This window comes from Cetorhinus maximus, chromosome 35, assembly GCF_964194155.1.
Source record: "Cetorhinus maximus chromosome 35, sCetMax3.hap1.1, whole genome shotgun sequence".
NCBI lineage: Eukaryota > Metazoa > Chordata > Chondrichthyes > Lamniformes > Cetorhinidae > Cetorhinus > Cetorhinus maximus.
Window position 1 is genome coordinate 5,018,400 of NC_135913.1, and position 13,691 is coordinate 5,032,090.

Sequence of the window (13,691 nt, forward strand, 5' to 3'; positions counted from 1 at the left end):
TAGGCCTCGCCCGTCCAAGTGTAAAATTGTGGAGCGGTTTGCGTGGGCGGGAAGGCCATTGCAGAAAATTTCCCTCATTCCCCCGCCTCCAAATCCACCTGCTCTCTCTCTCACCCATTTATTTTAAAACTCTCCTCTTTTGTCTTCATCATGGATGCAGTGGGTCAGAATTGGAGGAGTGAAGATATTTGGAGGCTTGTAGGTTTGGGGGAGGTTATAGAAAGGGAGTGGGTGGCATGTTATATTCATTTTGCAGTTGCTTTCCCTCCCGCTGACCTGATGTTCTTGTCCATTGAAATAGTTCTTATATGTTAACAATGAGCTGATTCCATCCACCCCTTCTTCTGTCCGGGTAGAATTTCATCAATTGAAACAACTGGTTATCATTACATTTTGTCGAGGCCTCCGTGGTTGTAGAGTTTGAATCTGTGAACAAAAAATGGAGAAAACCTAAACATCCTATCCACACTCTACCCAAGCAGCTACTTTTTCTCTTATACCAAACTGCAAAAGGCTTCTCTGAGACACAATATCGAACACATTCTGATAACCCAATATTAATAGGACGACGAGATGGAAGTATAAAAATGTGGAGAACCTTGTGCAGTCCCTCCTCTCCCATCAGTACAACAGCTGTTAGCTCTTGGATCGAGCATTTTCTGAGTGTTATGATCAACTCTCCAAAGAAGGTGTGACACAAACAACTGCCCAGTGAAATCCAGTGAGCCCCGCTGATCTCCACAACCCTGTACCAGACAGGCTACCTTCAGATGAGACTCTGCATTGGGAGTGCCCACTGGTACATTATACTCACACCATGCCATCTTATTAGGAACATTAGTCTGCATGTCTGACATCCAGCCTTAAACTTCCCGCACAATTCTCCAATAAAACATTGGGGAGACTGAAACATTGTGGTAAATGTCCTCAGCTCCTACAGTGCTCATTAGACCGGTGCTGACTCCATGAGTGATATGGTAAATATATTCAAATAGAAGCACCAACAGGACACATCTCCATGGAAACATGGTCAATGTCCCTGCCCAAGGAGAGGAATCACACTCGGATATATATTGTGTATGTGGAAAAATGCTTTCTTCTCAGAACTGGTTAAATCACTCTTTACTTTAGCTTAGGTTTGTAAAAACAAACTTACCATCTTTACCTCACTTCTTTACATATTTTTACAACCTGCATATCCCCATTTGATCTAAATCAACTCATTCAAACTATTCCTGTTATTGCTTTATGTAAAACTCTGACTGAAGTTCCTCTTGCTTCATTAACATATCAAAACCACTTCTTACTGTTGACTTTAGACCCTTGCCATCACTCTAGCTCTTAATCCAATCATAGCCTGACTTCCAGTACATAAGGAAATATGACAGGGTTATGACCTGAAGAAGAATATTACAATTTCTTGTGTTCTTAACAACAGCAACTGGATCAACACCCAATTGAAGAGTTTCACATCAGAACCTGGCAGATGTTGGTGGTGATTCTCCTTTTCCCTTATGCCACATCTTCCAGACCATGTTTCGTTAAGTTTCTTATTCTGTTGTCATTGCCTCCATTCCACCATTCCCATCATCCTTTTCCCATTGACCAATTTCTATTTTACCATGGCTACATACTCTTTCCAGTTTTTGACACACACTTCGGCCCCTCTGAACTAGAACCGCAGCACCTTCAGGTAGTCTGACCTCTTGGTGAATAGGACAAAAGATGAGATAGCCCAGTTCCCAAAGAACATGACCACACACTTGCCATGACTTACTTTGGCTCCCAGGAGTAGTTTTAACTGGTTGCAGATACTCAGCGGTCTGCACACCGACAAAAGACCCGAAAATAAGATCCATATTGACTCTCCCCTGTGTCCATCCTCCCTTTTCCAATGACTCTCCCTTGGCTCTACCATCCCTTTTTCCATAGACTCTCCTCCATCTCCATCACCCTTTTCCCATCCACTCTTCCCCCGTCTCCATCATCCCTTTCTCCATCCACTCTCCCCCATCATCCCTTTTCCCATTAACTCTCCCCCATCTCCATCATCCCTTTCCCCATCCACTGTCCCCCATCTCCATCATCCCTTTCCCCATCCACTCTCCCCTATCTCCATCATCTCTTTCCCCATTCACTGTCCCCCATCTCCACCATCCCTTTCCTCATCCACTCCCCCCTATCTCCCCCATCCCTTTTCCCATTAACTCTTCCCCATCTCCATCATCCCTTTCCCCATCCACTCTCCCCATCTCCATCATCCCTTTCCCCATCCACTCTCCCCCATTTCCATCATCCCTTTTCCCATCCACTCTCCCCCATCTCCATCATCCCTTTTCCCATCTACTGTCCCCCATCTCCATCATCCCTTTTCCCATCCACTCTCCCCCATCCCTTTCCCCATCCTTTTTTTTTGCAAAAATATACTTTATTCATAAAATATCTTCAATCACATTCCAAACCATTCCAAAAACACCATTTCAAGGGTACAATCCAGTTCAACTTTTACAAAATGTATCACCAGGTGCATCAGTACAAAAAATATTACAATCATTTACAGCCTTTCATTTTGAGCTGTACAGCCCGAGGGGGTTTAAACAGTTCCCAGCCCCTCGGTGCGCTGTGGCAGAAAGGTCTTAGACAGCGACCCTTCCCTTTCCCCATCCACTGTCCTCCATCTCCATCATCCCTTTTCCCATCAAATCTTCCCTTGTCTCCCACTCAATCCCCAACCTTTTCCTTCCTCCTTTTCCTGCCTGTAGTCTCCCTTTTACCCTCTTATTTCACACTTTCCCATTTCTGATCAAATCTTCCCTCCCTCAGCCGTTAACTCTTTTTCTCGCTCCACAAAATCCGCCGGATCTCATCAACGTTTCCAATGTTTTCTCGTTTGAATTCTGTATAAATTAAAAACACCGACGCTATCACATCTCCAATTGGCTGTGAACGATTGATTGACAGCGGATCGCACAAATCCGGAAAAATCATTCCGCCCACTCCATTGTCCGGCCGCGAGGCGGCTGGGGGTGCCACGCCTGGGCGGTTCAACCGATGCGGCGCGAGGATACCGGGGTTCGACGCAAAGGGAAAGAATGAACCAGTAAAAAGGGAGGCGGTCGCTCCTAAATCGGGCTCCCTGGATTGGGCGCAGCTGTTGCTGAGTTTCAGTTCAGGACAGATTTCAGTTCGAAATTACGCCACTGGTTTATGCGCGGGCTGGTGCGCACACGCAAACTGGTTTTGCCGGCCATCTTGCGTCGGTAGGAGGAACAGCATCATGAGTGGCCAAGAGGGCCGGCGCTAGCGCAGGCGCATTCAGAACCTGCTCTGTCGCGCCGGCGCAGTGCTGCACCCTGTCGCAAATCCGGGGACGCCAGGTGAGGGCGGCGCGAGCTGGTATGTAAGTAAGAGTAAGAAATAATTACAGCTCCGATATTACAGAGTATTGAAGTAGATTTGTTTTTGTGTAGAGTTATTTTATCGTATTAATGAAGTATATTCGTGTATTTTCATGGCGATAACACACGGGTTCTGCAGTCGAGAGAAAATGGCGAATGCGGAAATCAAACCCATAATTGGAATAGATCCAGGAAATTCAATGTACATTTTACAAACGAAAACATTTTACCTCGAAAGAGTAGAAAGAGGGAATGGGATTAATCTTCCCCAGAGAGCAAGGGAGGTAGGGTTTTTGAATATTTTTAAGGCTGAGTTAGATTCTTGACTGATGAGGCAGTCAAAGGGGTACATGGTAGAAAGAAAAATAGAGGTGAGGCCACAATAACATGAGCCTTGATCTTATCAAATGGCAGAACATACTCCTTCCACCCCTCCTTTGTTTGTATGTTTGTGTTTCATATTTGGGTTGGGGGTAAAATTAGAATTAAGACGACTGAAATATAGAGGATGGCACCAGTGAGATCAGATGGTGGATGACCCAAGGAGGAGGGGCCAGTGAGATCGTACACCCGGGGTGTTTCGAGTTTGAGCAGCAAGTGAAGCTGTTTCGCGCTGCTACTATGCAGTAGCAACACGAGTGATATTCACCACTAACAGAATGCTGCCGTCAAGCTAAAAAGACGTTCTACGTATCACACAAATGAGAAATGTGGTAAATTAATTTCAGTGCCAGTGTGCTGCTAGGTATGTAGCTGTACGTCCCAAAGACTGGCGGATCGTATCAGACAACATGCCTCAGCTGCTGTTTGCACTGGGCTACAGACCAGTAAAGTTACTGAGATGGACTTGGCCATTTAAATGTTTTTTTATTATAATAGAAAACAGCAGTAGATTGAAACAAGCAGGGAAGGGAAGGTCTGTTAGGGGAAGAGTTCAGCTGAAGACAAATACTGGGGGATGTTTTGGCTGTCAGTTTTGGCTGCGTCTCTGGCCTGAGTGAATCTTGGTGACACAACAGCGAGGAAATGAAAGAGAAAAAGATAATATCACATCTATTCCTTATATCTCGGGTCAGATTGTGGTTTTATATTCATTACAATCTAACACTGCTGCTGAAAATAAGAAACATCTGCCCTTTCTATCGACCACAGCACAGTAATAACCTTCCTCTATATAAGAATGTAAAGGTGTACCTGCTTCAAATTTAAAATGATACATGTAACTATGGAAAGTCAGGCTCAATCCTTTGATAACTGCAGGGATCTTAAGGTGTGGTTTATTTCCGTGCCTAAATGGCTAACGTGCATATGTGCAGAGACAGCCTTTTCCTCAACTCATTGACAAGGCACTGGCTGCTGGCTTTGGGCTCAAATTAAAAATATTAGGAAATTGATAGGAATTTTAGTGTACACTGTCCCAGATGGAAATGCAACATTTTATCTTTCACAGTCAGTCTGTTTGACTGAGCGTCCCAGAACAAAAAGAGAGAAAATTCAAGTTATACAGTATCTAACTTTGTTCACAGTTAATTAGGCTCCTTAGACAGCACCTTCCAAACCCACAACCACTACCATCTAGAAGGACAAAGGCAGCAGACACATGGGAACACCACCACTGGAAGTTTCCCTCCAAGCCACTCACCATCCTGACTTGGAAATATATCGCCGTACCTTCACTGTTGTTGGGTCTCAATCCTGAAACTCCTTTCCTACCAGCACTGTGGGTTTACCCACATCACATGGGCTGCAGTGGTTCAAGAAGGCAGCTCACCACCAGAAGGCCAATTGGGGATGGGCAATAAATGCTGGCCTAGCCAACGATGCCCACATCCAATGAAAGATTTTTTTAAAACTTACACAACAGGAGCAACTTCCGAGGTAAAACCTGCCCCTGATTAATTATAATTACTGTGAAACGTGTCAATGTCACTTTCAATCAGGGAAGATCAGACGTGAATTAGCTCAGAGAATGGAGCAGGGACATGTGTGTTTGCTGAAATAAGTTCAGGCTAATGAGGTTATTTGTCACTTTGGCTAAATGGAAACAGACACCGTCCCTTTTAGACAGAAACAAACTTGGCATTTTTTTAATTAGAAGGAAACCAGTTCAGGACTGAAACTACCTTTCACATGGTGGGGGGGGTAGGATCCTGATTAACTACCCGATAGCCAAGATGTTCCATTACTAATGTTACATAACAAACGCTCATCCTTCTGTTTATCTACATTCATGGCCTCTTTCCTCCCCTCCCTAACCTCATCCAGTCCTACAAATCCCCAGTCATAATTCTCCATCTGTGTGTGTGTGGGTGGATAGGCGTAGAGACTTCCTTTATTCAGTGATCATCTTGTGTCTGATTTGCCTTCTGTGTTTTTAATGTTTGAAGTGCTGTGGAAAACAAGTTTTTGATTTTGTTTATATTACACGTGTCATTTTAAGTCAAACAGCAGATAACTGAATTTTACAAGGTCTTCGTCTTGGTTATAAATTAATGCCATTGAATAACTTCAACTGTAGTTTGGAGAAATGACTGAGCTGAAACTGAACCACCATCCCACAGCATGGAAAGGAAAGGACACGAGTGTGAGCATACAGTGAGACACATGCAGAAGTGGATAATTGTAATTGTAAATCAATTGTCAAATCTGTCAATTATACTTTTTATGGCATTTTATGATATTTTGAAGATATTCTACAGAACAATAGTATCCATCACCTTACTGTTTTAAATTAGAGGATTTATAACATTTACATGATTTATAACCTGCTAATATTAACCCAAATGTAGAATAATGTCTTGAGCTCCTACGCTGCTCATTGGTCAGGTGCTGACACCATGAGAGATATGGTAAATCTGTTCAATTGAAACTAAGCAGGATACATCACCATGGACACATGGACGATGTCACTGCCTATAGAGTCCATAGGGATGACACCTAGTCATATATTGTGTATGCAGATTGATATTATATTCACCATATAATGTGATTGGAACTCAAGTTCAAAGTAACAAGTCAACAAGGTAAAAATATAAAGCACAAACCTGTGAATAAAAATAATACAACATCACCAGATTGTTTTAACAGAATGAAGGCTTGTTTATTTCATCAGTGATCACCCGGTCCACATTTTCCTGCAGAATATTCTCTACTTTGGGAGTAAGTCTGATTTTAGCCTGGACTAAGTGAGTAAATCTTACTAATGGACTTTTCTAGTATGGAGTTTCTGCCAATGGGAGTATATCTGAAACTGGGTTGTGGGGATTAGCGGGACTCATGGGATTTCACTGAGCAGCTGTCTGTGTAACACCTGATGTGGAGAGTTGACCATAGCATTCAGAAAATGCTCAATGCCAGAGCTAACAGCTGTTGTAGTGATGGGGTAAAAGTGACTGATATCATGTTTAACAAGTGTTACAAAAGTATAATTTTCATATTCTGGTTTATTGTAAAGTAGGTTTATAGGTGTGAGTGTAGATGGTTCCGTCTGTGTGATTTAATTACATTTGGAGTCAGGTAGACTGCAAGCGTGAAATTATCAAAAGAAGTTAGGTGTAGAAGTGTACTTGAAATGCTGATGAGTAAACATGGATGAGGTCTTAGCATATAAGGTGTGAAGGAAATTTGCATTTTTAGATAAGTGAAGGAGTTGTTTGGATTTCAAAGGGATGGTAGGATGTTTACAACTAACCAGATAAGCAAGTCCAAGCAGTGTGTTTATTTTTCCCAAAGGTTATTGACAATATTGGCAACATGACAGTTTTCATATTATCCAAAGACCATGGAACAATGGAATTTACAGATTAAAGCGAGGGAAAGATATATAAAGTGGACTGAAAGGCTGTGTTGGGGAGCCATGTAAGATCCATCAGGAGTGCGTAAAACAGCCTTCGGGAAGCCTCCAGGCATTCATGCACAAGTCTACTGTGTCCGCTAACCAAAGTTGGAGGCAAGCTTTTGGTATCCCACTATCAAGTGGATACTGTGGTAACTTGCTGGCTTGCTTTTTTAATTTAAAATCTATTTTGGACTGTTGCCTTAAAGGGTGTGTGCAATTGGGAATCAGGTTAATTAGGAATTTTAGGATTTGTTATACTATTAAGTAATTGTGGTCTTGTGTATATGCTTGAAATCTTTTCTTTCGTTAATAAATATTTTAGTTTAATTTTTAAAACATCTAAAGGTTTTGGTGGACTCATTCCTTTGAATTCAATGCACACATAATTTTGTAATAAACACAAATTGCAAAATCGTTGTGATAGTGTGGACGAGTTTCCCTTGCAATTTGGTTCACCTGGCACACATCATCTGCCACTTCATTACACAAGACATAATTCTCCTTCTCAAATTAATATTTCTGTCTAATCCTCCTGTTAATATTGTATTTAATACAGAGCATCAGAACCTGGGAACGCCTGTCAGCGTTATGGCTGAAGATCCAAACAGAGTGGATCCAACATCTTCAGGAATAAGAATAGATACAGGTACGTTCATTAAATCCTTTAAAAAGTATTTTCTGCCCAGATAAAAGTCATATTTTATCACATTTTTAGCAAGAAAAGAGGTTTTGAAATCATGAAAGATGAAATCACTTGGTAAATAAAACAAAAATTTAAAACAAAGAAGTGTTACATACTGAGGAATTGAAGCAAGTGTTAAATGTTATGTCTGTAAATGTAGAAATCATTCAAAATGTATTTGGCAAGTCAGAAGCATGGGAGATTTAATCTAGTATCCATGAGGTGGGCCTGGGTGTTTGTAAAAAATCAGAGAAAAGTAATTGTGGAGGCCAGTCTTATTAAAGGGTTCCATGACAACACTATAACAGCAACCACAGCCTTGCGTTTATTATTTAACATTTTTAACACAAGTACAACTTGACACCGAGCGACATACAGAGATACCAGGACATCTGAATAAATGTTTGGTGGCAGAGGTAGACCTAAGTGAGGAGAGAGAGATATAGAGATGCAAAAAAACTTTAAAATATAAAGATGTTCCAGGAAGCTATTTTCAAAACAAAAATAAAAATGCATGGAAAAACTCAGGTCTGACAGCATCTGCGGAGAGGAACACAGTTACGTTTTGAGTCCGTATGACTCTTCAACAGAACTAAGGAAAAATAGAAAAGAGGTGAAATATAAGCTGGTTTAAGGGGGAAGGGGGCTGGTGGGGTGGTGAGACAGGTAGAGCAGGATAGAGGGCCAGTGATAGGTGGAGATAGACAAAAGGCCAAGAGATGCTGAAGGTGGTGATATTATCTAAGGAATGTGCTAATAGTTGACATTAAGGGTAGAAAGCAGGATGAGCAAGGTACAGATAGCCCTTCGGATGGGTTGGGGGGAAGGGATCGAAATAGGCTAAAAGGTAGAGATAAAACAATGGATGGAAATACATTTAAAAATAATGGAAATAGGTGGGAAAAGAAAAATCTATATAAATTATTGGAAAAAAGGGGTATCGGAAAGGGGGTGGGGATGGAGGAGAGAGTTCATGATCTAAAATTGTTGAACTCAATATTTTCAAGTTGAATTCATATGTGTACAGTTCAGCAAAAGAAAGGGAAACAGCACAATTATCGAAGGATTTGCAGTCCACAAAAAGTGGAGGTGAGATAGGGGAGGAAAGGGGGAAACTAGTGGTGGAAGATGATTTCTTGGAACAAATTAAAATATATCTTTCAGTGTCCATAAATGATGATGGAAGTGACGATGTTGGTGAAATTGCGAAGGCACTGGGCCCATGTTTAGTAGTCATTGTAGAGAAATTATTCAGAGATGATCAAAATAGCTGAGTTGGATAAGTCACTGGGCCCAATGATAATGCGCTCAAGGCTATTAAATGAAGTCAGAGAGGCAATAGTACAGGGTCTTGTGACAAATTCTCAACCCATCTTTAATATAAAATAAATCAAGTTAACTGAAGGAGCCCAAACAATATCACTGTTAAAATAGGCAAAGACAATCAACTGAATAACTGGAGACTTTTTAACTTACATTTGTTGTGGGGAAACTCCTCAAATGTTTTAATCCAGCTGAAATTAGTGAGCATTTAGTGATAACAGGATGATAAGGAGAGACTGGAACGGATTATCTGTCAACAAGTATTAATTGATAATCTACAAACGTAAGAACAATAATGGACAAGTCAAGACTCTGTGGCCAAACTTTCCTGTCCTATATAATTGCAACACTCCACTCCATATTAAACCATCAGACCTTTTGGGAGAGGCAAAAAGCCAGATAAAATACAGACAGGCCAATTTAGGGAATGGAAGTTGGAGCAATTCTCCTCCTGATTGCTCTGCATGATCAAAGCTTGTCCAATGATGTCACTCTGATCCTGAAGAGGTGATGATCTTCCCAGTCTGAAATAGGCCTCATTCCCACTTGAAGGGTTTCAGCAAGTCAGTGATAACTGGGCAAGATGACAGCCTTCTCCAGAGTTTCACTATTCACTGGATAAAGAACCATCTCCTGACATCTGACCTTATACAGCTAAAATTGTGGCCCCTGCTCCTCGATAACGCATTTAATTGGAACAAATTGTTACTGCAACACAATCCATTCCCTGCATCATTTTATAATCCTCATTCAGACCATTTAGGGTTGTCTGAAGTAGGGTCCCAACTCTATTATAAAAACTGAAAATGGTGGAAACCTCAGCAGGTCTGGCCGCATCTGTGGAGAGAGAAAAACAGTTAACGTTTTGAGCCCGTATGACTCTTCAGAGTCATATAGACTCGAAACATTAACTCTGTTTTGCTCTCTGCACAGATGCTGCCGGAACTGCTGAGTTTTTCCAGCATTTTCTGTTTTTATTTCAGATTTTCAGCATTCGCAGTATTTCGCTTTCATCCTAACCCTGTTAACCAGTTTTGGTAATTAAGGTGCTTTAAAATGACAATTAGCTTCTTCTGCAAGCTTTCTAAAGCCTCAGTCTTAGTCACCATGTGGTGAGACCAAAACTGGAGACACTTTCCCAAGTGAGGGCCGACCAAGGTGTTGTGTGAGACAAAATGGCATGCCTCATCTTGTAATCAATTGTCCTATGAATGCACGCCAATGACTGTAGCTATAGCTTCATGGCATTGTGATGCACTTTTATGGATCTATGCACTAGAGTTCTGCCTACTAATGTATTCATTACAATAAAGAATTGTAATGCTTTTCCCTGAAGGGTATGCGAATATCAAGTCCTCGCCCATAACTCTGCACTTATCCAAGTTAAACATAATTTGCCAATCATGAGCCCAAACTACCAACACATAAGATAAAGCCTTGTTGAGACAAAATTAAATAGATCGATGGAATATCGCAAATGTGGTATATATGGATTTTCAGAGTGTGTTTGATAACGTGGCTCGCAGAAGTCATTTAGTTAAGAGTAATGGAGCAGTCGGGATGGAAAATAAATAATATGTTTAGTTTTCTCTATTTTTATCACAGATCAAAACTTTACAAATACTGCGTTCTTGACACAGTACGATGAACACCAGCTGTTCCAGTTGACGAAATTCTACCGGGACAGACTAGAACAGGGGATTGAAGAAGGGGTGGACAAAGTCAGCTTGTTGTTAACAAATGTGAAGCATTTCAGTGGAGAAGAACATCAGGTAAGTTGGTGGGACAGAGAATACGTTTTGATTATTTAACTTGTGGCCAGTTTTTTGGAAAGCCAGCACTGGAAAAGTCAATGGGAAACTCACCCTTGCTGTCCCACAACCATTTAATGCTCATTGATCCAGCTTTTCTGCCCTCATTTGGGGAGGAAGTCCTGCCTCTGAGTGCTCCTTGCCAATCAGATGGCTGGCTGCAGCAGCTATCTGGTCCCAGTAGCCCAGGGATCAAGAGAAGGGGCAATCGGAAAAGGGGGTCCATGAATGAGCTCCCCACCTTTCCTGTCCAAGGCCCTTGCAGGCTAAACTACTGAGCATACCCCACCATCCATCCGTTCTGTACTTCCTCCCACCAACCAAAAATTTGCAGCCAGGGTGAGGTGGCAATTAATTGGCTACTTAAGGGCCTCAACTCATAAAAGGCAGGGTGGGCTTCTCGTCCCATGTTAAATCATGGCTGGCGCTAGGTGGCAGAAGAGCCACCGACATAATTTTGCAGCCGCCCCCACTCCCGCTCCAAACAACCTGTCTGCAAACTTGCCTGCAGGGGACTATTGATATGAAGCAGTGAAATAACCAGTGGATTTATCAATAACTGTACAATGGAAAGGGGTTGGTTCAGGTATAACTCCAGTATGGATTGATATGAAGAGAAACAGCTGGAGTGGGACTGGGAAAAGGAGGGACCAGAGACAACAGATGTGCGTTTTAGAGAAGGTCAGAGTTAACTGACCTGCAAAATAAATAAAGGAAATTAAGGAATGGGGAGATAACAAAAGTCACCTGCAGAGAAAGTAAAAGACATCCCAAGGAACTAAACAAAACTGTTAAAACATTTAAAATGTAACCAGAAACAAACTGAGAAAATTGAAAACCTAATGCTGTGCAGGTTTATTCTTCCCCACATACCAGAGGCCAATTCCAGCTTTGGCAGAGACGCAATCGTGCGGTAGAACTTGCTGTGGAGCGTTATTCCCCAGGAGATAATTTTAGGAAATTCCACGCAAACAATGTTTAATGTTCTGCCTGTTTCTGTTAATGGGAGAGAAGTAAATGAAAATGATAATTGGGCATGTTGTATAATTGATAGTCGATCAGTTACCACCTGCACAAGTGGAAAACCTAGGCAACCCGTTGTTATTCCAACCTCCTATTCACTACCCATTACCATTAATATCCCACATAGTCTAATCCCAACTTCCTGTTCATTCTTCCTTAATGTTAATACTAATCCTAACCCCCTGCTCACAACCCATTCCTGTTACCATGCTACATGACCTATTGCCAATCTTCTGATCACTCTCAGAACTTTTTATTTTTTATCCATACAACAACAGAATTTTCAGTTACTAAAATTCTGTTCTCTTGCTTCCATAACAGTTTGTTGCAAACATTGGAATTTATAAGCCAGTTATGTTCTTTATACTTGGACGCAATATCCCTCAGAAGGGTGGCTTTTTTGTAAAACACAAAGAGATAGAAACTGTAGGGACAGAGCTGGAGAGAGGCAAAGAAGCAACTGCTGTGTGAAAGTAGGGTGCTTGTACAAGTTGGTTTTCTGTCCAAGCAGAAGGGGACAGAACTGAAAAATTTTGGAGATTTAAGAAACAAGAATTTGACAAAGTGGATCTTGCTGATGAAATTTGTATGTGGAAGACTCTGGCCGAGTGGAACAATTTTCGAAGGCCACTGGAAGTTTTGACCTGGAGTAGGAGGGAGAAGTGAGCAGGCTGGAAGCCAAAGTAACTTTGGACTTGTTCCTGTAATGCTACAAATCCGCAAGAAGTGTGCTGCCTAGCGAAAGTTGCAAAGCGTATCTCGATTTTGCTGTATTTTGCGATATTTCCTGTAGTTTGGAAGTAGTTGCATTTTAAGTAGTGTTTATTCTATGTTGATTTGAGTTTGTTACAGTAGAAATCTTAAATTAAATCTTGTCCTTTCACTTGGTCCTTCTGTTCTTGGTTCTTTCACTGGAAAATTCATCTCTTTTCTAAAAGTTATTAGTTTCTAAGGGGATCGTTAGTAAGAGCAAATTATGCTCTCTGACCAGCTTCTGTATGAAGATAAGTGTTCTCTCTAAGCTGCGTGACCATGCGCAAATGGCCTAGCAAGCCACTCAGTTTAAGAGCAGTTAGCGATGGGGAACAAATGCTGGCCTTTTCAGCAACCCTCCACCTCCAACCCCCCCTCCCCCCTCCACATCCCATCAAAGAATTTTTAAAATGCCCACCATGATCACATGTGCAGGACCACGCAAAACCAATTAAAGGTACATGCACTTAAATGACGAAAAACAAAGTGGTGGGTTGGTGAACAAATGTATTCAACTCCATTCAGAATGGCCCAGAAATTCCAAGGAGCGGCAGTTGCCGTCGGATTACTGCTCCACTCCTACTTTTCTGCACAACAATAGAGCTCCGCATTTCTGGTTGGGTCTTCTGGTCCCAGCTTCTTCAGAAATGCAAAGCATCAAACTCTTCCTGGTGGCGCTAAATCATTGGTGGAGCTAGGCAGACAAGCCTTGCTCCCTTTATACGGCATGAGCTGCTATGTTCTGGTTTGCTCTTGAACTGAGTTTTTGATCCTAAACCCTGTACATCACGGATATTGCATGCTTCCTCCTCATTAATATTGTCTCCCTTATCTCAGTCTGTCAACTGATGAAAGACTCACCC

General features: G+C 41.8%; 1 protein-coding gene across 1 annotated transcript in view; it reads left to right on the forward strand.

Moving 5' to 3' along the window:
• The first annotated feature begins 573 nt into the window (after positions 1–573).
• LOC144671981 (NACHT, LRR and PYD domains-containing protein 3-like) overlaps positions 574–13,691 on the forward strand; it is a 33,716-nt gene continuing 20,598 nt past the window's right edge. Inside the window, exons 1-4 of the mRNA XM_078533920.1 lie at positions 574–579; positions 3,345–3,396; positions 7,793–7,882; positions 10,847–11,013. Coding sequence (XP_078390046.1) covers positions 574–579; positions 3,345–3,396; positions 7,793–7,882; positions 10,847–11,013 — 315 coding nt within the window. The remainder of the gene's footprint in view (positions 580–3,344; positions 3,397–7,792; positions 7,883–10,846; positions 11,014–13,691) is intronic.